At 50.5% G+C, this 21,569-nt stretch overlaps 9 protein-coding genes across 9 annotated transcripts; 4 read left to right on the top strand and 5 right to left on the bottom strand.

Annotated features, from left to right (window-relative positions):
• Positions 1 to 281: 281 nt before the first annotated feature.
• On the bottom strand, positions 282 to 782 carry COL26b_004618 (uncharacterized protein; the record flags this gene model as incomplete). Its single annotated transcript, XM_053177489.1, has 1 exon — positions 282 to 782. One exon carries the CDS (start codon positions 780 to 782, stop codon positions 282 to 284), a length of 501 nt encoding a protein of 166 aa, XP_053038603.1.
• A 637-nt stretch (positions 783 to 1,419) lies between these two features.
• COL26b_004617 (uncharacterized protein) lies at positions 1,420 to 2,518 on the top strand (the record flags this gene model as incomplete). The annotated part of the gene is made up of 2 exons (XM_053177488.1): positions 1,420 to 2,161; positions 2,229 to 2,518. The coding sequence occupies 2 exons, from the start codon at positions 1,420 to 1,422 to the stop codon at positions 2,516 to 2,518; spliced, it is 1,032 nt and encodes a 343-aa protein (XP_053038602.1).
• Positions 2,519 to 2,777: 259 nt separating this feature from the next.
• On the bottom strand, positions 2,778 to 3,659 carry COL26b_004616 (uncharacterized protein; the record flags this gene model as incomplete). Its single annotated transcript, XM_053177487.1, has 2 exons — positions 2,778 to 3,598; positions 3,632 to 3,659. The coding sequence occupies 2 exons, from the start codon at positions 3,657 to 3,659 to the stop codon at positions 2,778 to 2,780; spliced, it is 849 nt and encodes a 282-aa protein (XP_053038601.1).
• A 1,542-nt stretch (positions 3,660 to 5,201) lies between these two features.
• Positions 5,202 to 6,227, top strand: COL26b_004615 (uncharacterized protein; the record flags this gene model as incomplete). The annotated part of the gene is made up of 1 exon (XM_053177486.1): positions 5,202 to 6,227. One exon carries the CDS (start codon positions 5,202 to 5,204, stop codon positions 6,225 to 6,227), a length of 1,026 nt encoding a protein of 341 aa, XP_053038600.1.
• A 5,233-nt stretch (positions 6,228 to 11,460) lies between these two features.
• COL26b_004614 (uncharacterized protein) lies at positions 11,461 to 11,823 on the top strand (the record flags this gene model as incomplete). Its single annotated transcript, XM_053177485.1, has 2 exons — positions 11,461 to 11,559; positions 11,659 to 11,823. The coding sequence occupies 2 exons, from the start codon at positions 11,461 to 11,463 to the stop codon at positions 11,821 to 11,823; spliced, it is 264 nt and encodes an 87-aa protein (XP_053038599.1).
• A 303-nt stretch (positions 11,824 to 12,126) lies between these two features.
• COL26b_004613 (uncharacterized protein) lies at positions 12,127 to 12,901 on the bottom strand (the record flags this gene model as incomplete). Its single annotated transcript, XM_053177484.1, has 2 exons — positions 12,127 to 12,407; positions 12,796 to 12,901. 2 exons carry the CDS (start codon positions 12,899 to 12,901, stop codon positions 12,127 to 12,129), a joined length of 387 nt encoding a protein of 128 aa, XP_053038598.1.
• A 1,068-nt stretch (positions 12,902 to 13,969) lies between these two features.
• On the bottom strand, positions 13,970 to 15,233 carry COL26b_004612 (uncharacterized protein; the record flags this gene model as incomplete). Its single annotated transcript, XM_053177483.1, has 7 exons — positions 13,970 to 14,069; positions 14,130 to 14,305; positions 14,381 to 14,483; positions 14,546 to 14,704; positions 14,765 to 14,902; positions 14,977 to 15,070; positions 15,131 to 15,233. The coding sequence occupies 7 exons, from the start codon at positions 15,231 to 15,233 to the stop codon at positions 13,970 to 13,972; spliced, it is 873 nt and encodes a 290-aa protein (XP_053038597.1).
• A 3,077-nt stretch (positions 15,234 to 18,310) lies between these two features.
• On the top strand, positions 18,311 to 19,333 carry COL26b_004611 (uncharacterized protein; the record flags this gene model as incomplete). Its single annotated transcript, XM_053177482.1, has 1 exon — positions 18,311 to 19,333. One exon carries the CDS (start codon positions 18,311 to 18,313, stop codon positions 19,331 to 19,333), a length of 1,023 nt encoding a protein of 340 aa, XP_053038596.1.
• A 128-nt stretch (positions 19,334 to 19,461) lies between these two features.
• COL26b_004610 (uncharacterized protein) lies at positions 19,462 to 21,166 on the bottom strand (the record flags this gene model as incomplete). The annotated part of the gene is made up of 3 exons (XM_053177481.1): positions 19,462 to 20,456; positions 20,505 to 20,585; positions 20,641 to 21,166. 3 exons carry the CDS (start codon positions 21,164 to 21,166, stop codon positions 19,462 to 19,464), a joined length of 1,602 nt encoding a protein of 533 aa, XP_053038595.1.
• Positions 21,167 to 21,569: the final 403 nt, after the last annotated feature.

Genomic DNA, 21,569 nt, shown 5'->3' with positions numbered 1-21,569 from the left:
TCTCTGAATCATCATCCTTTGTGTCGTGAGATCAGTGTTTGACCGATGCTATATATCTAGTCTGTTCCGCACAATAACGACACGCTCTGGGGTAGTGGAGAATGAGAGTGTAGTGTAATCAGTCTGGAGGAGACAAACAAAAGTTGGGTACGCCCGGACGATGCACCAACGGGATTGGGAATGACACTGTGAGCCTCGAGTCCCGTCCATGTTCCTGCCTAGTATCCGCCTTCCCCGACTCTCTCGTAATGGATTTCGAGCTCTCAACGAGCGGGCGAATATTAGATCAATGCAAAAGCTGCAGCAAGACCAGCAACCGCGACACCCCACATAGGCTTCATCAGGCTTGCAGAGCTTCCGATCAAATCGTTTCCTTCCACCGCGTACTTCTCGCTTGGTTCAAGAGTGGAAGCAGATGTCGAATTGGGCGCATGTCGCTTGATCAAGAAGTAGAATACTTTGTCGGATGAAAGCGTGTTCTGGTTCTTCGTGAATGATTCCACCTCCGAGGCCGGATTCCAGTTGTAGCCGTATGTTCCGTCGCCCGTAGTCGTGAAATTCTCTTCAATGGCAAATCCAAAATTTCCTCCGCCATTTGAAAATTGGCCGTACCACCAGAGATCGACTTCCGTCCATTCAGCGTTCCCCTCGTTATTGAGCGTCCATTCGATGGTGATCGGTGCGGACAGGTTGAGCTTGCGGTCGGTGTCGGGCGCTATGAATTCCAGGGCGTTGATGAGTCGCGTTACCCCGATGAGCGCTGTAAGAGTAAGCTTATGCATAGTTGTTGTGTCCGAAAAGTGAGTGTCGGGTTTGCTTGATTCGGTTGGTTGGCGATGCGCGTTCAGTGGCGTTGTGCCACGAGACGATTAGGAAAACAGCTCTTAACCGTAGTAGCTGGAGACCTGTTGGGGTAATAAATACTTCGGTTGCTTCAAGGTGAGTTGGGCGACAGACCGTGGCATACTGGGGTTAATACAGGGGCTTGTGTTGGGCCAAGCAAGTTGAGCGCGTGACTTCTCACAGTAATACATGGGTCAAGGGCGGTTTCCCTCATGTTTGCTGCTGTTGGTTCTAATGTTTGGACAATCGCTCACTGCGACAATCACGCCAAGCTTCGGGTCGTGACTAAGAGGCGCAGCAGCAGCGAGAGGACTAACCGTGTGTGGACAGGTGTTGTAGGTCATCTCAGCGCCCAATTTGGGGTAGATGTTCGTCCGGAATGCTAGTTGATCAACCTTACACCAACCGCATATTGAAGAGACGGGAGAACTTCGGTGCCTCTCATCCATCGCTTGTGTCAGCACTAGAGATATAGGACAGTTGTCTGCAGACCGACTTGGTGTTAATCCGTCATCTTGGCTCTTGCCTTCCTTCTTTCAATCTTGAGCGCCATCGCCTCACCTCGTACCAGCAAAAATGGCGGACCTAATTGAGCTTGACAGTCTCGAAATATTGGCGATCATCGACAATGAACTCGACCCTATTTCACCCTGTCCCAATCCCCTAATCGAGCAGACCGGTGGCATCAGAGACCTCACCATGCGCGCCATCCGAGAGTCTCCCGAGGAAGGGGGTCCAGTCCCAGAGCTGCGAATGAGCAATATCTGCTGCAGTGCCCACGGGCTTTCGCTGATGATAACGGGAATCAAAGACGGACAAAAGCGCACAATTCTCTTCGATACAGGGCCAGAGGAAGATATATGGGAGCGGAATGCCAAACGCCTCCGAGCTGACGCTGGTCAAATCGAACTGATCACGCTGAGCCATTGGCACAGGGATCATTCCGGCGGAATGCTCAAAGTCCTTGATATGGTATCCGAGGCTCGTCAACAGAACGGTGGTGATCTGTTACCAGTCACAGTTGACCTTCACCCTGGTCGCCCAGACTATCGGGGGGCGCAGGTTCCTGGCATGCCTGTCATTTCCTTGGAAGCTGACCCGACTCTCGAGGAAATTGAGGCACACGGTGGCACTGTGACGAAGAATGATCAATTCCATACGGTTTTGGACAACACGTTCCTGATTTCCGGAGAAATTCCACGAGTATCAGGCTACGAGGCAGGCTTTAGGTTTGGAATGAGGTTTGACAAGACCAAGGGCGAGTGGGAACAGGACGAGAAAATGCTTGATGAGAGAATTCTGATGTGCCGCCTGAAAAGTAAGTCTCGTCTCGTCTCTATCTAAGTGAACTGATTAAGAAACGACATCGCTGACGATACTATTAGACAAGGGAATCGTGATGTTCACAGGGTGCGGCCACGCAGGTGTGGTAAATTCGGCGAAGCACGCCATGGATCTTGGTAGCGGTGCGTCACTTTATGCAGTCATCGGCGGTTTTCACCTTGCCGATGCTCAACCCGACATCATCGAGCAGACTGCATCTGACCTGAAAGAATCTGGAGTCAAGGTACTTCTTGCGGGTCACTGCACTGGCTGGAGAGCTAAGGCAGAGTTGAGCAAGCAAATGCCGGGTACATACGCACCGTGTTTTGTGGGATCGAGGTTTGTGCTGTAGCTACGGCAGTCAAGAGATTGGCCTGTTGGGGGCAGATTTGTTTTTACAAGGTATGCAGAAGAGTATCAGACTGGATAAAAATAAGCTGCACGCAGAAAAGAAATTGTTTCCCTAGGCAATGGCTCTAACTCCTTGCTTTTACCTCGCCGTCCAAGTCAAGACGCGCTCTTCCGATGGCAGTTTCGGAGACTATTCTCCTTGACAAACATGTAATAATACAAGGTGTTTTTAATATCAACATGCGCTGTGAGGTCACAGGCTACAATCCAAATGGCAGGTTAACCGGGAGTCCGTTGACGAAAGGCACATTCACAGGCAATCTGCCACCGCCGTTGTTCCGACCACTAAATGGAAAACCAGAGTCACCGAAGTTGACAAGTGATGGCCCTGATCCACCAAAGCCTGTGCCTCCAAAAGGAGTTCCAATGTTGACGTTGGTGCGCTCGCGATCACGGTCATCGGTACTCCATGTCCAAGAGCGGCCACCATCACCGCCTGTGTCGATATTGATGTGCACACGTCGGTAGTTGCCGTCAGCATTCCGGCCATCTTGCCGATTTTGCTGATCTCCACGGTCTCGTCTCTCTGAGCGACCAGATCTCTCATTTTGCTGGTTCTGACGAGTGGTGTTCGCACGCCTCGGTCCCTCCTCGGGATTGGTGCGAGCCCGGTTCGGGCGTGGCCGTGCCGGCTCGGGATCGGGGCGCCGGGGCACCTCTTCGTCATACGAGTCGTCGTCTTCTTGCTGGTACTGCCGTCTTGACTGCTGATTCTGCCGTGGTGGGTCTCTCGGCGTCTTCAAGTCACCGTACATGCCATAGATGCTGTCCTCCCAAGCTCGTTCAGCCTGTTCGCGCTTGGGTTGCTGGCGCGGAGGCGATAGACGCTGTGGCGATCGAGGTGGGATGGTGTAGTCATTGTTCTCCTGGCTGTATCTGCTTTCGTCTGTTCTTCCAGTGCTGTATCTGGAGTTGTTTCTGTCGAAGTTGTTGCTGTATGAGCTCGTGTACGGTTGGCTTGACTGAGAGTTTGTGGGGGTTTGTCGGACCAGGGGACCGGAGTTGGGAAAGGGGGATTGCCCTGGACGGGGGTTGCTGGAGTTTCCTGGCCCACCGGGGCCAGACTTGTTGTTGTTATTCATTGCGAAAGTATATGAGAGATCTGAGAGTATGGCTGGTTGCAGAATGCGACTTGAAAATGGCTGGCAGAAGGAAAACAATGCGAAAACTCAATGGCGATCCAAGGTCTTTTATCTTGTGTGATCGGTCAATCACGGACCTCTCGGATGGTGCCATAAGATACCCACATGAATGTCATGCGTTTCAAGCGCGTTTATGGAGTCGAAAGGAGTGCGAGGTTCCCCGGAGTGATGAGTTGCGACCTTACGACCTTGTTGCTGGAAGCGTTTCAAGTCGAGCCCCCGATGGCCTGGAACGTACCGACATCAGACCACAAGAATCCCGACGACGTGGAAGTGTCCCCTTAGCCTGTATCGGCATCGCCCAACAACACGAATCGCCTTCGATGGACCCCAGAAATCTTGGGATGACTTTTCGGAGATTTCTCAGAGAGATCAACAAGGTGCCCTCCTTCGTCTGAGGGCGTCCGAAGTATCCTTGTCATCGTCAGCCCATCTCAGTATCACGACCCCTGCAAGCGTCGCAAGGAGCCGAACTACAGCATACCCGCAAGACCGGTCAGTGCTTCAACTGTAGATCATGGACTGTTAAAAAAGCAAGGTTTCGGCTCTTGTTGTGACTACAATCTGATAATCAGCAGATGTGTCTTGGTGACGATACTTTGCCACGGTGTTGCAGCTGGGACAACTAGTGAGGAGGTTCCCCGACTGTCTCTGGCTAAGCGCTGGGCACATGCCTAAATAACAGTTGCATAGGGGCCAGAACGAGAGTGCGTACGAAGATGACGATGTCTTTGAGACAATATAAGTCATCGCTGCAGGCGATCGAGATGGTATCCGATTGCGCGGGCCCAGTCTTTCCAAAATCGCCGAGGTCGTAGTCATAAAGCTTCCACATTTCGTGAATGGCGGATAGATAAAGGTTCCAAATTGGACAACCAAGCCATAAGGGAAAGATGTCCAGGATTCCACATTACATGATCCTGAATTTCTATTTCGGAAAATGGCTGGAGTGGGAAATCAAGATCCGAGCGCCCGTCCCATCTCGTGGGCTTGGTATCGGGAGCACGGATTGATCAATCATCCACTGCTGGACTCCCCAGATGATTGAAAGCCTGCTTACTGCATGCTAGAAGGTTATTGACTGTAGTTCTATCGAAGCGGACTTTTTTGCGGAAGCAGTTGTGCCCATACGATGGGGAAATACAAAGGGGCAGGGGGTTCTCCGGATGTTCCGTCAATTCAAGGCTTAAGCAGTCCGACGGCTTATAAATCACCGTTTGAAGCGGTAGCAGCGTGCGACTTGCGTCTTCGTCCGAGCTTGAATTCGAAATCATGTTGGTTGATGATTCGTCGAACTTTCTGGCGTAACTTTGGATATGATGGCATAATCGAGCCTCTGAGCACGACATTAGAGTTACGGGCCATCATAAAAAGCGTTGAAGTGCGCGAACGGTTGATCCGAGTAATTATTCTTCAAATCACATCCAATCCCGAACCCAGATTAGCCATACTACCAAGAGTTATCAATCCTTACTATTCACCATGCCTCATGCTGCCGCTGTTATTCCCGCTGCCACAACACCGTTGGTGGTGCAAGATGTCGAGACCCCACAGCCAGGGTCGCACGAGCTTTTGATCAAGAACGAATTCATCGCTCTCGTACCAATCGACGCGAAACTTGCCAAACTGGGAGTTTTTCCAATTCCTTATCCTGCTATTCTGGGTACATCGTATGGAGGCACAGTCATAGCAGTTGGTCCCAACGTCACCGACTTCAAGGTCGGAGACATGGTCGCATCAGCTAAGACTGCTGGTGCTGAAGGCAACAAATTCGGCGCGTTTCAGAAGCAAGTCATCGCTCGGGATGTCACTACCAGCAAGCTGCCAGCTTCAGCCGATTTCAGTGGTCCCGTTGGTCTGATTGGAAATTTCAGCACTGTCATCGGCCTGTTTAATGAGCATCTGGGACTTCACAAGCCTGATGCGCATAGCAAAGCCCCGCCGAATGGCAAGAAGATACTGGTCTACGGTGGTACTTCAAGCTTTGGAAGTCTATCTGTGCAATATCTTGCACAAGCTGGCTACGATGTTGTTACTACCACGTCACCTCGACACAAATCGCTTGTGGCTGAGCTGGGGGCTATGAAAGTCATCGACCATACACAATCTTCCGATGCGGTCATCAAAGCCTTGAATGCGGAAGGACCCTACGACTACGTCGTGGACTCTATCTCTCTTCCAGATACCATCAAGATCACCGGCGGGGTTCTTGGTGCTCAAGGCGGTGGTAAGATATATGCACTGCTACCGCCCTTCGGCCCGGACGATCTCCCGGCACGCGTGACGCGTGAGTTTGGCTCGTGGAGTGCGCCTCTGGGAGAAGAGAAGAACGCAGGTCTTCTGAAGTGGGCGTTCAACACGTACTTTCCCCAAGCAATTGCGGAAAACAAGCTCATTCCGCTTCCAACGCAGAAGATTGATGGTGGTCTCGGAGCACTCAACGAAGCCCTTGATATCCTGAATAAGGGGGTCAGCGGTTTGAAGGTGGTTGTAAACCCACAGGAGTAGTTAACTGGAGAAACGAAAGAGAACATTTTGAACAAAATACGTTTATTCCAACTCAATGCACAATTCCTTTGAAACTACCTTAGACTTCTGTGATCGTGAAGATTGCCATCTCTCACTGTGTGGGTCGGACCGCCCCACAAAGTGCACTACTGCATAGTAGGTAGGTAGCCCGTAAGGTAGACCCCCGGGCCGGTAGGTAGGGCGACTCGTCGGGTGAATGACGCTCCCGCCCCGTTCGCCAAATTAATTCAGCCCTCGACGTTCGTCAAGACTTAATACTCGCTCCTATTGCACCGACACACCCACCATCGTGATGCGATGACGACGCTTGGCGTTGGAGACTATCGCTGCGCGATATGCAGTGGACCTCTCCAGAAGCCTCCAATTGCCTTACGGTCCAAAGCCAAAGATGAGGTGAGTGGGATTGATGCAGGGGATGAAGCCTACCGCGGGCTTGATCCTGCTTACTTCGATGACTGCGACATTAGCTGGGTTGAGGAAGTCCGGTTCCTAGGTTTCAACCCCAATGCTCCATCAAGCACCGAAAAGGCCTTCTTAACTGGTCGTGGCAGGCTAGAGGAGGGGATCATAATGGCCGAGAGAGGGAATGATGTCAACGCCCCTCACTCGGAATTCGGCTTTGGGGAATACAGACTCTATTACGACTCTACCCGGCTCGATGCTGTCTTCCCACTCCACAGCGTCTGCCATTCTGAGATTTGGAGGCATCTGCTTTTACAACATGACATCCAAGATCACAACGACATGCTGTATAATGTCATGTTTGAGCTATCACATGGGCAATCGCCATTGGCCTTAGAGCTTGACTACGGTATAGACATGAGCCCGGCCTTCAAACTAGTGCCTGGGGAGATATTTATACTCATGAACCTCGGTAGCGCCTATTCTGAGTGACGGCTAATGTCTCTCGGCAATGTCGACACTTCGGAGTACAACCACATATGGACACCGAGGCAAAAGACAGAATGTGACTTTCTAAGAAATCTCCCACCGGAAGTTCTCCTAGAAGTAGCATCGTACCTCGATACCACAAGCATTTTTCGCGCGGTTGAAGTGTCTGATCGCCTGCTCTCCATTGTAACCGGCAATTGGTCTTTTTGGAAAGGACATCTTCGCGCACACATGCAGTGGTTTAATCAAGCATATGAGGACGCGAAAGAGGCAGAGTCGAAAGGCGAGAAGCCTGATATAATGCTGTGGGCTTACGTTCTCCAACCAGACAAACCTGGCTCGGCGCTCTCGTTGACAATGCATAATCGAAAACGCATCTGGTCAATCTGTGAGGAAATCTCACGGCGATATATGGCAAAGTGGAAACGGGAAGAGAGCGAGTGGTATCAAAACGGCACCGCTACCTCAATCATCAACGCTTCCCATTGCGATCAACTTGTTTCTGTTCAGGGTAATAGTGCAGCAAAGGCAAAGATCTTCGTACCGTCCCGTATATCCAATCAAGCGACGATTTTCACCGACGACGGACAATCCAGGCCTACTTTGACATCAACTCCGGTCTGGTAGGACTGTCGTACCAGCCATGTGACGAACCGCCTAGGTATTTCGGCCGTTCTGGGCTCGAAGGTCTTGAAGAAACCGCTTTTATTGCTAGTCCAACAGAGCCAAACCATGACGCTGGGATCTACAAGGAATTAGTTCGCATAGGTGACAAAGCCTCTACTCTTCGAAAGGCCGTAGGTCAAGTCAACCCGGGCCAAGGTATCATTGGATTTGTACTGCACACGACGTGTACTGAAGCCAATGCGGTTTCACTCAAATACACCGACTTTCGGTACATCACACTCCCCAACCTTTTCTCTATCTGCATCAGTGCGGTCACCGTAAGTAACCCGACTTACCCTGTAGATACGCTCTGCAGCGTTTCTGCAACTAGATAGCTGCACATCAGAATAAGGCGTCCTACGTATGCTTTCAAGCTTTGCTAATCATGCGTAGGCTATCTTTGATGACGGAGAACGCTTGGTTCTTGGCAGCATGGGTGAGGTAGGTGTCCGAAGGCGGGTCTGTCACAGAGCTCTACTTCTTCCCGACCACGCCGATTCGGAGTTTGTTGGCATTCTAGGCCAGACTATCGTATGATTCTCCGGTTAAATTGACAACGAAATGCTAATGAGGATCACAGGGCCAGATAGGGCAAGAGGAGATCTCGCGTCTAGGCCTGCTCCACGCCCTTTTCGAAAGCAAGCAAAGCCTTAAAAGTGCAGATGAAGAGGCTCCAAATCACAATATGCTTGCGAAACATCTCTGGGCAGAAACCTCGGCAGTCTTTCAGGGACGTTGGATCTGGGAGTGCGATGACTGGCTGAAGCTCGACATGCTAGAGGACAGCGGCACACCACCGTCGAACTACGATCCGTGGATATCCCTACCCTTCATCAAACACGGTCTCCTTTCGCGCGTTTCTTGTATCTCGTCGCGTCATTTGGACCGGAGTATTGGACCCCAGCGTAACAACAGTCCTTTTCGAATCTGTCAATATGGTTGGCAAGAGCCGACGAGATTACCGCTGTGCGGTCTGTGGCGCTCCATTTCGACGACCAAAGATCGCCAAAAGTTCAAAGTCTCGAGACAAAGCCGCCGGAACCCAGGCGCCGGAGGAAGAATACGAAGGCCTAGATCCAGCGTTCTTCAGCCATAGGAGCCTCGATTGGCTCTCCGAGGCGAGAGTGATAGGCACCCATTCCCACGAAGGAATCGGCCTGAACAGAGCATTCGTGTCTGAGCCTGGCACGGTATCGTCCACCCGGGGCTTTATCATGGGCGAACCGGAGTGGGGGAGGGAAGAAAATGCCGACGTAAATACGCCTCACAGCAACTTATCCGAATTTCGCTGCTACCACGATCCGGGCCAACTCGATCCGGTGTTCCCATTTCACAAGTTCTGTTACAGAATTTTGGACAGCTATGCCAGTTCCTATAACAGTGACGAAAATAGGACAGATGGCATATATGACGCATTGTACGAGTTGTCTCATAATCACGATGCGCTGGCGTTGAATCTCGACTACGACACCAAGATCGACAACACCTTTCAAAATGTCTTCGTGCCGGGTATTATCGCGGCAGATCCGAACGCTAGGCTATTCAGAATGTCTTTTTCCATAGAAGGGAAGATCGAAAAACGCTATTGGGACGATCCTTTGCTCTCAACTCTACTGGAACCCGCCGAGGCATCGCCGACGGATGTATTCCGCAGTCTACCGCCTGAGATCGTGTTTTACATCATTTCTTTCATGGACTTGCGATCAATCTTTCGCTCACTCAAGGCTTCACCAGCGGTCTATGAGCTAATTTCCAATAACTTCAATTTCTGGAAGCGCCAGTTGACGAAACATTTCCCTTGGTACAATGACTTGAACTGGTACGACGATGACCTGAGAGAGTACATAGTTTATGGGCATCCAGATCTCAAGGGCTCCGACCTAATGCGGGTCGCATTTCAACTGCAGGAGATGCCAAAACTCGACAACCTTGACATGATAAGCATGGCCAATGAAAGAAGAATCCATCAGGTCTGCAAGCATATCGCCGATAAAATTCAAGTTCGGAGCGAGTTCCGGCAACAGCGACAACAGAAGTACATGAAAGACGAAGATGAAGCAGAAGACATTGAGTTCGAAGACGATATGTACGACTGGCCATTTTGCTCAATTAAGGCCGATTCTCATTGCTTTCAGCTTTCAGTTGTCCATGGCATCACAAACCAGCGAGACAGGGACCTCCGCGGCATTTACTGGGCCAAATCAATCGAGGAATTCCAGCACACGCGAATTTTCGAGGCATATTTCGACGATACGTTGGGTCTAGTTGGACTGTCGTTTGCGCCCTTTGGGAAAACAAGGTAGTTTGGACGACACGGTATGAGCGAGCTTGCCGAAACTCCCCTCAAGACTGAAATGGTAGAAATGGGGGAGAATTCCACCATGTTCAGACGACAGACTCGTTTGGGGGATGAAAACTCTCATCTCCGACTCATTAGCGTCGAGATTGGGCCAGAGACGTCACCGGAATTGTTCTGCACATGACAGGAACAAACCCCAGCGCGTACGAAAACCCTTTCAACGAGCTTGAAATGACCTCTTCTGCGGAAGCGCCGCCTGTAGTGATCCTTGGCTTGACTGTGAGTAGTATACCTTCACCCTCGTTGACATAATTGCAGCCCCATCCACCTTCATTTTGGTTCTCGTGTATAATTGTCCCGGTTTGAAGCATGAACTTATGCGCAGCATCAGGTTTGCTTCAGAGATCACCAGTCCATCACACTGGGCGATGATTGCAAGCAAGATACGTCTGGACGGGCTTGTCATAGACCACTTTTACTTCCCTCACGGCAAGACGAGTATAAGTTGACCGGTGTTCTCGGACATACACTTGTAGGTATATTCCTTTGATACATGAAAGATCGAATGGAATATTGCGAAATCGACCTTAATTGACACGTAGTTAGGGCCAAATTGGCGAAGAAACCATCCTAAGTCTTGGGTTGCTCACGGCCCCATTCGTCAACAACGAAACTCTTGACGCAGAAGAGGCCGGATCAATAAACATCAATCCGCTCGCCGAGCTCCTTTGGAAGGATTCGTCGGCTCTTCGCTGGGATCGATGGATCTGGCAATGCAACAGTTTTCTGTGACTGAACAACTTGATCCCTGAGATCACCCGCGAAGTGGAAAGCAATATTTTCAGCAACGACATTGTCCCGAATGAGTTGATCGCCTGGATCGATGCGGTCGGGAATGTCACCCTCAAGCGATTATCAGGATGGCTTGCACCTACGGGCAGTCCGTTGCCAGCGCCTGAGAATTGCAGTATTCCCGGCAGGAGAGATCCCAGAAAATACAATCTCTGTGGCCTTCGTGCAGAGTTGAGTTCTGGCGATGTCGAAACCATCGGTGCGACTGAGATCAACGGCGCCTGTTGGCCAGCAGAGGAACTGGTCCACTTTGACGTTGACGTTGAAATGGCGAAGAGATCAATGAGATTGGTGTGGCATCGGATGCTGGGGACATGCCGGCAGTCTACCTACGCATTTATATCGCAATCCTCCTAGAGAAGGGTGATCATACTGACAGAGACTGATCAGATGCGAACAAACCGGGATCGAGAGATGCTCTTCGCAAGAGGAAGCGATCTTCCGGATCAGTGGAACGTGCGTCAGAAGATCGAAATACATAGTGACCTTATTTACGGTGTTATCATGGGCTTTGGTCAGCCGAGTGGCTGGGTCATCACACACGGACTCGGCGGGGCACAAGAGAGCGCTTCAAGGGAATCGCCAAATTCCGAGTTTCGGGCGGTAAGTTGACCCTTCCTCGTATGTTCCATGAGTGTTTGATGTAGTGCACGGTTTCCCTTTTAATGGACGCCATACTGACACATTTGATACCCGCAACAGTCTTTTGCTGGAATGTCTTACATCGGAGCCCTGTCAGGCTTCCTTGAGGATGGCGGTTCGGATGAAGACGAAGCGGGGGAACGGGGTGCTGAGAGAGATAGCAATGATAAAAACGATGGAGGTGATGGCCTGGTCGGAAATCTCGAAGAAGCAAATGAGGAGTAGACTTGAGATTTCCTACCTTGATCAAAGTTCGACAGCAGTTGTGTACATGTATGGAGTGTATATCAGGATCTCATCACAAATCCGAATAAGTTGAAATCGTTAAAATTCAGTTCAGAGCCCAGAATGAGGTCAATAGTCTTCACAACCATGTAGTATCAGAAGTAGTGCGGTATGAGGCAAGCTCAAGTTATTCTTTCATTGTCGCTAATCAATGCTCAAAACGTTCCAACAACCATCACCCAGTATATACAGCAGCTAGGAAGTCCCTGTATGCAATCTTGGACTACACTTTCTCTTAGACCCTTAGCAGTAACCCACTCTGCGCAGAGAGTAGCCGTCGGGGATTCTTTGGCTGCCAGAGAAGCTCAGGCCACAGTTATTGTTGGCATTGACAGTGTATCCTGCACGGGTGATGGAGTCGTAGATGTTGGCGTAGTAGTTCATCTGAACGCAGCCGCTGCCGACTACGGCCTGGTTGATGTTGAGAAGTTCAACTTGGCATCCGGCAGCGGCGGCGAGGCCGGTGTAAGAAGCCAGAAGACAGACGGCCACGGTAAACTTCATTTCTAACAGAATATTAGGTCCTGGAGAAACTGTTGAGTGATATCTTAAAGTGCCTTACTGCTAGTCTGAGGGGTTCTCTCTTGAAATTGGGAGTAAGTGTCGAGGTATGGTTCCGGGACAATGCTACTAGAGGGGAGTTCGGTTGTTTTTATAGATGTTCTAGACCATGCAACTGCTCTTGGTTGGGAAGCAGCCGGATCACCCGTTCAATTCGATGCTTGATCGACTCCATTATCTCCACACGATTAGCTGTTCTCAGATGACTCGAGATTGTTCGTATCCAAGAGGGTCAGGTAAGGCGGTATCCCACAGGGGCTGGCGGCCCCTGAAGTGGAACCAAGCAAACAATTGTTCAAAACACTGCTGTTTTCATTGTTTCCCCCCAAATTCAGTGTCCAACCAGCCTACCAGTTAAATCAAATGGCTTCGGAATCTGGGTAGCGTTGTTCAAGACTTCTATCATATCCATGGTGATGTCACGTACGGCCTGCTCGCCGATGTAGACAACAACCATTGATGTCGGACTGAGCCCGAAAGCACGAGTCTAGAACATCCTTGCAAACTCTAATAGAAAAGGTCATCCCCATTATCCATGTCCATCACATAAACAAAAGAATGCCTGACTCGAGCACGGATCCCGGAGGCTCGCATTCACCGTGAAATAATGAAATGGCTTATGCATAGGTAGTTGGGGTAACATAAGATTACTGGATTCTTCGTTATGTTTAGGAGTGTCTAAAAGAGCAGACTTTGAGGCGAGAGTGACAGCAGACTGAATAAATTTGCGGCTTGGCTTGTGAAGATGCCATGTTTTTATACCCTTCAATCAACAATCTCGACTATGCGAACTGTGACAACTCGGAAATGTACATGATTTGCAAGGTTATTCCTTTTCCGGTAACGCAGGATCGACAAAGGTTTGCTGTCACGCCTCTAACAAATAAGCTTACTAGTCCGAGTAAAAGTCAAATAGACTGAGAGATAGCTGGTAAGAAGTATCATTTATTTGTGATCGCATTCGCCAATCATCGTATCCCAAACAAGTACCAAACTGGCAAGAATACATCATTGAATTACTTGCCAGGTCAGTTTGCAGCGTGTTGCTGTCATATTGCTATGGTGTAATGTGAGTTCCTTTCGGGCGTCAATGAGACTACCAGAGCAACCGGTCGTACTCTCACATCCGAAAATAATGTGCCCATCCAATCGACTGCGAGTGGAAGGCAGAACAAAGAGGTCTCCGCTTTCACTACTTCTGATCAGATTCATCTTAACTATAATAATCGCTCTTGGGTAGGAAAAAATAAAAATCTTGTTTTGATTGGCTCGAACATCTCACATCTTGTGCTGTGGTCACTCCGCAGTCGCTGGAATAACACCAAAGTGCCTCATTTCCTTCTTGCGTATCACCGTATATAAAGCTTCTGTTGAATACCTAGAACTCTAGTCTATCTTTCAAGTGTTTTCGAGCGCACTGTCTCATGTGCCCGTTCTACAATCGTAATCCATGGAAAAAGTGGCTCCATCCGCCAGAACATTCAATAGTTACGGATAGGTTGTGTAGCTTCTTTAGTAGCCCAGCTTACAAAGCTGCGTGGAAGAGCTTCTCCAAACGGACACCCTCGGTGTCAGCAACCTCAGTGTATATTCTAGGGCCGAAGTGAGGGTGGTATGGGTACGGGCTACAAGACATGTTAGCGTGTTACAGAGCTTGGAACATCATAGCTAGGATCGTGACTCACCCATATTCCGGAGTGAAGGTAACTTGGAAATCATCGCCCCTTGTCTTTACGGCGTTTTGAACAATCTTGACCCACAGCTTCTCGAAGAACTCCCTCTCATCATTGTAAATGGGGTTCGAAGGATCAGGACATTGTGATGATTGAGTTGTACCAATACGAGCGTGAATATGGTGAACCTACAGATAAAAGGTTAGTCTCATGCTTCAATGCACCATGGAAAGCCAGCGAGAGTCTCTCTCTGGAGCACTTACGTGAGGGATGACGGATTCGAGAACAGCAATATCCTCCTCGGACACGTCCAAGAGTCTTTCGCCAACGACTACCCAGTGGGAGATGTCCGCGGTGATTCGAAGGCTTCAAAAGAATTAGCCCAACCCATTTTCGAAAACCAGCAGTTTCAATACGTGGCAACCTACTTGGGAACTCGATCCAAAACGTACTTCGCAACGTACGGATGGTAAAGGGAGCGGTTTCTGTGTGTCTCGTGGGTGACCTTCCCAGCGAAGCCCAGCTCCTCATCGATCTTGAAAGTCCCTCGGTAAAACTCAACCGACTGATCCGGTGTCCAGATATCGCTGTGCGACAACGTGTAAGCTACGCAAAGAACATGGTTCGCTTATCAAACTAGTACGAACCTTCCAGACTGTGCGTTAACCTTGACAGGCTTCAAAACCTTGGCGCGCTCAAGCTGCTTGCGATAGAAATCGAGGTGATCTTTAGGGGTCAGCCCCGGGGGTCTCGCTCCTTCGTATCCAGGCCATGAAGACATGATTCTGTGCAAAGGATGTCAGACCCGCTCGAGATTTAACAGTACGTCAAAGAGCGACGTTAATCGCAGGCGACATACTGTGCGATGAACTGGAGGCCGGACTCATCCAGAAGCTTTCTCAACTCGGGGAGATCCTCGGTCTTCACAGCTCTGTAGTCGATTTCAACTCCGGCTATTGGGCAATTAGGGTAAGCTTCCCTTCCGGATATCTTTACTGGAAGTCTTTACTAACTGTAGCCCTTGGCCTTGAGCTCTGGAAATAGCTGCCTCCATGTTGCGAAATTATCGCCAGGGGGAATGCCCCAGGTTGTGCGGAAACGAGTGATGTTCGGCATGGTGGGTATTGTTTCGGTGGTGTAAATCAGAGCGATGACTTGTTGAGAAAACGAGAAGGAGGAGAGCAACAGTCCACCGGTTACTGATGGAGGGGTGAACAGCCAGCTTTTTAAACCCAACCTTGAATTTCTGACGCTGGGGAAAGCTCTCTGTGTCCATAGCTCCCCCGCGATTCAATGCCCCGCGAAAGTGTCGAGCTTGAATTCCCATCTATAGCCAGCCAATAAAATGACGGCAATTGAACAAAAAAAGACCCAGGCGTGGACCCCGAACATGGACCGAGACCCGCCGAGTCAGCGGCGCGTATCTGGGGACAGCTTCGTGTCTAGAATGGATGAGTCCGGCGAAATATTACCTAGTTGGTCGGCTGAGAGCTGAGAGTCTGAGACAGATGTCCACAAAACGGCGCAAAAACACGTGGGACGTCAGAGGATATGACAATGGCATCATATTGATTCCGCGGGTTCAGAATGGACGCTCCACTTTGATTCTCAAAGAGGAAATTATCACCTCGGAATCCGGGGAACGAGGGGAAATGTGGGTACTTGAGCCTGCCTGTTCCCCGGACACAGATTACCCAAAGTGAGGATTCTAGGAAAGACACCACCATCTTTTTGATCTTGCTGGACGACAGATGTCATGTTCAAAGCATTTACAGTTGAAATATGAAAGCCCGTTCAAAGAATTAACTGACTCCAGTCATAGAACACATCAGGAAGTTCCACAGCGAGATGATGCACATGTCGGCGCGGATCCAATTACACCAATACCACAAATTTGCCGGCTGCATGTCTGCGACTGATGCCGATGGGTTGCAAATTATAGCTACGCTGGTTGATAAATTATGATATCGTGGTCTTTCGGTTGAAGACGACAATGAAAACCCCAACTCAAATGAAGCTGATTGTCGTCTGCCTACCTTACACTAGACACAAGATGCTGGTGAAGGCTTCCGCAGCGAGAACCATGCGAAAGGTCTTACTCTCCACATAAAATCGCATCTGTCCTCTGGACATTACTTTCGAAACTTTGCTGCAGATGAAGAACTCCGGAACGCTGAGGCATTCTGCAACTACGATCTCCGTGCGACATCCTGCTAGTCGATCATAAACTGAATGTGTGTCTTCGCAGTTCTCAGACTTTCAGCCTTGCGCAAATTGCCATTAAACTCCAGTTGACCCACAACCCTACAAGGTATCTGGTATGATATGCATAATGCTGACTTGAATGTGGTGGATGCGGGGTGAGATGGCAGAAAGAGCCTCAAGATCCCCGTTTGTTCTGTTGCGATTCAGAAGATGGCAACATTCAAGGAAACACACTGGTAATGACGAATGATTCATCTGATGCTCCGTACAAGTATCTTCCAGAGCTTACCCGAATGATGAGAAACGACTTGGATTGTGTTTCGATGACAGCACGCAATGAACGCTGCTCTTCATTTGCCTTACACTGGGAAGCTTCACTTCCACACTCGCACTGAATCATGGGGGTTAACCAAGTCCAGTGAGAGAGTCTTAGCATGGGTGATTAGCGCATCTCGCCGTAATTTGAGCTGCTCGGAAAGTCCCGGTCATGCTGACCGTGCGTTGACCTTCAATTTGCTTAGCAAGACTCGCCGTCTGATTTAGTGGCTTTTAGCACTGTCTCACTAGTCAACGCCTTTCCCCTCACTTTGTTGCCTCCCCCTTCTGGGGATCTTGAGATCGAAATGTAATGAGACATGCAGTGAAATGCAAATTCGAAGAAAAAACGACCCTGGTTTTTGGTTCTGACGATCAGAGTATCTCGGCTTTCAATCAATCAACATTCGGTCAACTTTCATATGTGATGATTGACGTCTTGAATCTGAAAGCTCTTCTGAACAGGGATCTGCTGGGTAATCATATTCAGCTTCTTGTATGCAAGGTCAAAATGAGTTCCTCGGGTCTCGGCTCTGCACTGCACTTGCCCTGCAAGAATTAAAGCTTTTCGGTCTGGTTAATGCTAAGCTTTAGACTTAAAGGCTCAGACCTAGGTGTCTCCTGGTGTCATTTAAGCGCGACGCCTGCCATCCCATGGACGGGTAAGCAAGACATGGGTCCGTTCGCCTAGTCGGAGCAGCACTAGGCAACATCCCAGACCTCGAAAAGGAGAACATAGTTGATGCTCCAGATCGAACGTCCTAATGTAGTGATCATTCGCTTAAAAGCCGTATAAGATGAAACAACGATTGCCAATTGCCTTATTTCTCATTTGGACAAAACGCCCCCTCAGGTCGGAGAATTTGAAGCCGGCCGTCCTTCGAAACAGCCAAAGATGCTCTTTTTAGGCTTTTGCCATCAGGAGGATGTGAAGTTAGTGACATAAGGAGACATGAGAGCTCTGTCTTCAGCCACATGAACGTGCAGCAATCAAATCCCAAATCTCGGGGGCGATCCTTCGTGCGTTCTCCTGGTCTAGAACTCGTTGATACAAACTTGGGTTGCGGGGGCTTGTATCCACCACCCGCACCACCCTTAGACGCCGCTTCGATCATCCCGTCGGCGGGGCCCCTCTTCAACGCCCAAGACCACTTTTTAGACATGAGCAACATCTACCAGACACCCAACCCCCTCACTACTGTTCTGACTTGTTCAGATCCGCAATAGTCAGACCTTCTCGCCATTGAATCGTCCACTTCGACCAGAGATTTGGGCCATAGGAGCTACCCGAGGTACCCGTCCTCATGACTCTATTTTGAGAGAGTAACCTTGTTGGACCATGATGTTTCGGCGTAATTTGTTTGATTTCTCGTCGAAGCCATCCAAGAGGTCCATGGGTTTTGACAAATTCTTGGTCAGATCATTCGGCCCGCGGTGATCATGCCCAAGAACCTCCAGATATATAAGACGAAGATCCCACCCGCCAAGATGTTCTTTTCTCTCTCATCATGCCATCACATTCCACCACATCCATTCATTCTTCATTACCCTGAAGCAAGTCTTCACTTTCGTTCTCGAAACTCAGCTCTTCATTCATTCATTCACTCACTCAAATTCCAACTACTTCCAATCTTTCAATAGACCACTCAGAGTCATCTTAACACTCTTTCAAAATGAAGGGAACTATTTTCGCTACTGCTCTCATTGCCTTCTCGGCCAGTGCCTTCGCCCACGGCGGAGACTACGACAGTCCCACTCAGACCACTCCTTCTGGCGGTCAATCCGGCGGTAGCCAGTCTGGCGGCGGCCTCCCCATCAACATCCCTGGTGTCGGTGGCAGCGGCGGCATCGGCGGCCTCCTTGGAGGCGGCGGCAAGGGTAGCAGTGGTGCCCAGGGCAGCGGTGGCGGCAAGGCTGGTGGCGGTCTCGGCGGTGGCCTCGGTGGACTGCTCGGCGGCGGCGGCAAGGGCACCAGCGGCGGCGGCATTGGAGGCATCCTCGGCGGCGGCGGCAGTGGTGGCGGCAAGGGCACCAGTGATGGTGGCATTGGCAGCATCCTTGGCGGCGGCGGCAAGGGCAACATCCTCAGCGGCGGCGGTGCTGATGGCGGCATTGGCAGCATCCTCGGCGGCGGTGGCAAGGGCGGCGGCGGCGCTGAGGGCGGCATTGGCGGACTTCTCGGTGGCGGCGGCAAGGCCGGTGGTGATGGCAAGGCCGCCGGTGGCCTTGGTGGTATCATTCCTACTGGTCTCCCTGGTGGCGGCGAGGGCGGAATCGGAGCCATCCTTGGCGGAAGTGATAAGGGCAGCGTCCTTCCCACTGCCATTCTCGGTGGTGGAGGTGCGGGAGGTATTGGTGGGCTTCTCGGTGGTGGCGGCAGCAGCGGCGGCAGCGGCAGCTACGGCGGCGGCGAAAAGGGTGGAATCAATGGCATTCTCCCCACTGGCCTCCCCGTCGGTGGTGCGGGTGGCATCGGTGGACTCCTCGGAGGTGGTGGTAACGGCGGAGGCAGCGGTGGCATCGGTGCCATCATCCCGACTGCTCTCCCGATCCCGGGCATCGGAGGCGGCAACAAGGCCGGCGGCGACGACGCTCCCTCCACCTTCGAGACCCGTGTCCGCACCACCACTAATAGCGGCGATGGCTCCAGCACTGCTGAGCCTGAGACTGCTGAGCCTACCCCGGGTAGTTACTAAGTCATCTGAGGCTTTTCCCTGTGTCACACAAGTTCTTCTAGCAAGACTGGTATATGATATTTTCAAATCAAACTAGCTACAATAGCATACCACAATAAATGGAGTGTTCTCTTTTGAACTAGACCGAATCATGCAGTTACCGAGACTCCGTCGTTGTTCTCTCCAGGTGTGTCCATGTCAGTCTCACCAATCAGACTGAAGCCATCATCATCACCCTCACCCATTGGAAGGTTTCCTTGAACAGCACCGGTTCCAACTACGCTTCTCGGCAAAGCAGCTGCGAGCTCGCTCATGCTCATAGAATCAGTGATACCGTACGCGTATAAGGCCGACGGCAGCGAAGAGTGGGTGTTGGAATCGTGGTTCCGCCCCACCGGACGCCTCTCCTCCAACGTTCTTTTGGCATCATCCTGAACCCTCTCCGTGATTTGTTGAAGTAGATGCAAAGCCTTCAAATCAGGATTGTCAAGCCCCAGAGCTTCAGGAAGCACGGGAAGACGCCAATTCGGATAGAGGTTCAGGTGCGATTTTCGCACCGTCATGCGATCAGGATGGGCACCGAAGTAGTAGGAACAAAGCCTACAGGTGGGCTTGCTGCTTCCAATGTACTTCCAGCCGTTCCAGAATTGTGAAGAGTGTTGTACTCCTTTTTCCAATAGGTATTCGTGGACAAGAATTTCCGCGTGGACCCGAGGCCTGAAAGTCCGTTTGCTGATCTGTCGTTGGATTTCGTCGTCCAGATTAAACATCTGCATCGAAGTTGCGTGCTCAAGAAAGTATTCCCGATCGTCGTCGTCATCCGTGATCATGTTTCTGATGATGGATCTAGCGGTGACAGATCTAGACCTCGCGATCGGCTTAGGTGCGGGTTGGCTGGACGAAACCTTGGTAACTGTGAAATCTTGGAATAGGGTCGGGAAGCGATCCTTTGCGCCAACGATCGCATTCGATGCTTGACGGAAAGACAGGAATCTTCCAAGGAAATGACGGAGCTCGCGCCACGAGTCTGAGCCAGCCATATGACCATCTCTAGCATAATTCGTGATAGCTTGGTCGATGGTGGTGCCTTTGATGACGGATATGCCCCTGAGGAGCTTCTCGCAATCACTGAAGACTACATTGCCTATGAGCATCTTTGTTTCCGTTCTCTGGAAGGCTCATAACAACTTACACTTGGTTTGCGCATTTCCAGAGACAATGTCTCGAGGGAATGCCGCCTTTTGCTTCAGGGTCTCGAGTTCAGGCATGAGTGCTGATATTCTGTTAGTTCGACCGTCCCAATTATGAGCGTGCTAGTGGAAGCTTACTCTCCAATGCTGCTGGGGTGCCACGCCTGACGCAATCGGCAATGCACTCGTCTAAGTATCTCACCAGTTTTCCAAGATATTCTTGAACGCGCGGGAGATTGAAATGAAGAATCTTCCACAGAACTTGTTTGGCGAGGGGCTTGGTCGCGAGTCCAGCCGGGTTGCTGCCCACCATAGTTAAGAGGCTCTCGGCGAATTCTTGGACCTCCATCAGCTCATCCTCATTCCTTTCGTTTGAGCCGAAGACGAATTCCGGACCATCAGGTCCTTTGAGAACGGAAAAGGCCGTGACCATCTTGCCTCCTTGCTCGTTGTCACACACCTGCGCCAACTTCTCAACGAAACAGTGGAAGATTTGGACATCTGTTGCGAGGGGGTCATTTTCGACGGCTTGAACCTCGTTGAAGACTTGTCTGCCACGTCTGCAGGCTTGCTGGAGGGCATACTCCAGGACGACGGATTCATAGAAGAGTCGCTGAGGGTCCACGTGCATGGGCTGAACCTCGAATGTGTGTTGTTGAGCCATTGTTGATGTAGTGCTGGACCGACTTTGAAAGTTCAAAAGAGTTATAGGTTGAGGATTGTAGCTGGAAGTTCAAGTAGTTGATGCGATAGCGGCTTTTGAGCTCAAGATTGTGATGAAGGTAAAATAGCAAGATTCATCCTCAATTGGAAGAAAACACTGAAGGTATTTAAGCAGAGCAGTCCAAGTGATGACTTACAGATCACACGGTTCTTGATTTTTGACTCAAAAGGGTAGGTCGTCCCGATATCTTGGAGATTTTCCACTTTCATCATCGCATCGCTAACGTTGGTTCTATTGCGATACTCAATGTTCGGTCAAACGCACGGTATCTTTGGAGGGAGTCGAGAATCGGCCAATTGCAGGCATACGTTGGAGGCTACCTGTCCCCTTGGCCCAAAATTTG

This window comes from Colletotrichum chrysophilum (genome assembly GCF_026319265.1).
Source record: "Colletotrichum chrysophilum strain AFK26 chromosome Unknown scaffold_28, whole genome shotgun sequence".
In the NCBI taxonomy this organism is placed as follows: domain Eukaryota; kingdom Fungi; phylum Ascomycota; class Sordariomycetes; order Glomerellales; family Glomerellaceae; genus Colletotrichum; species Colletotrichum chrysophilum.
This window is presented reverse-complemented; position numbering and strand designations above follow the sequence as displayed.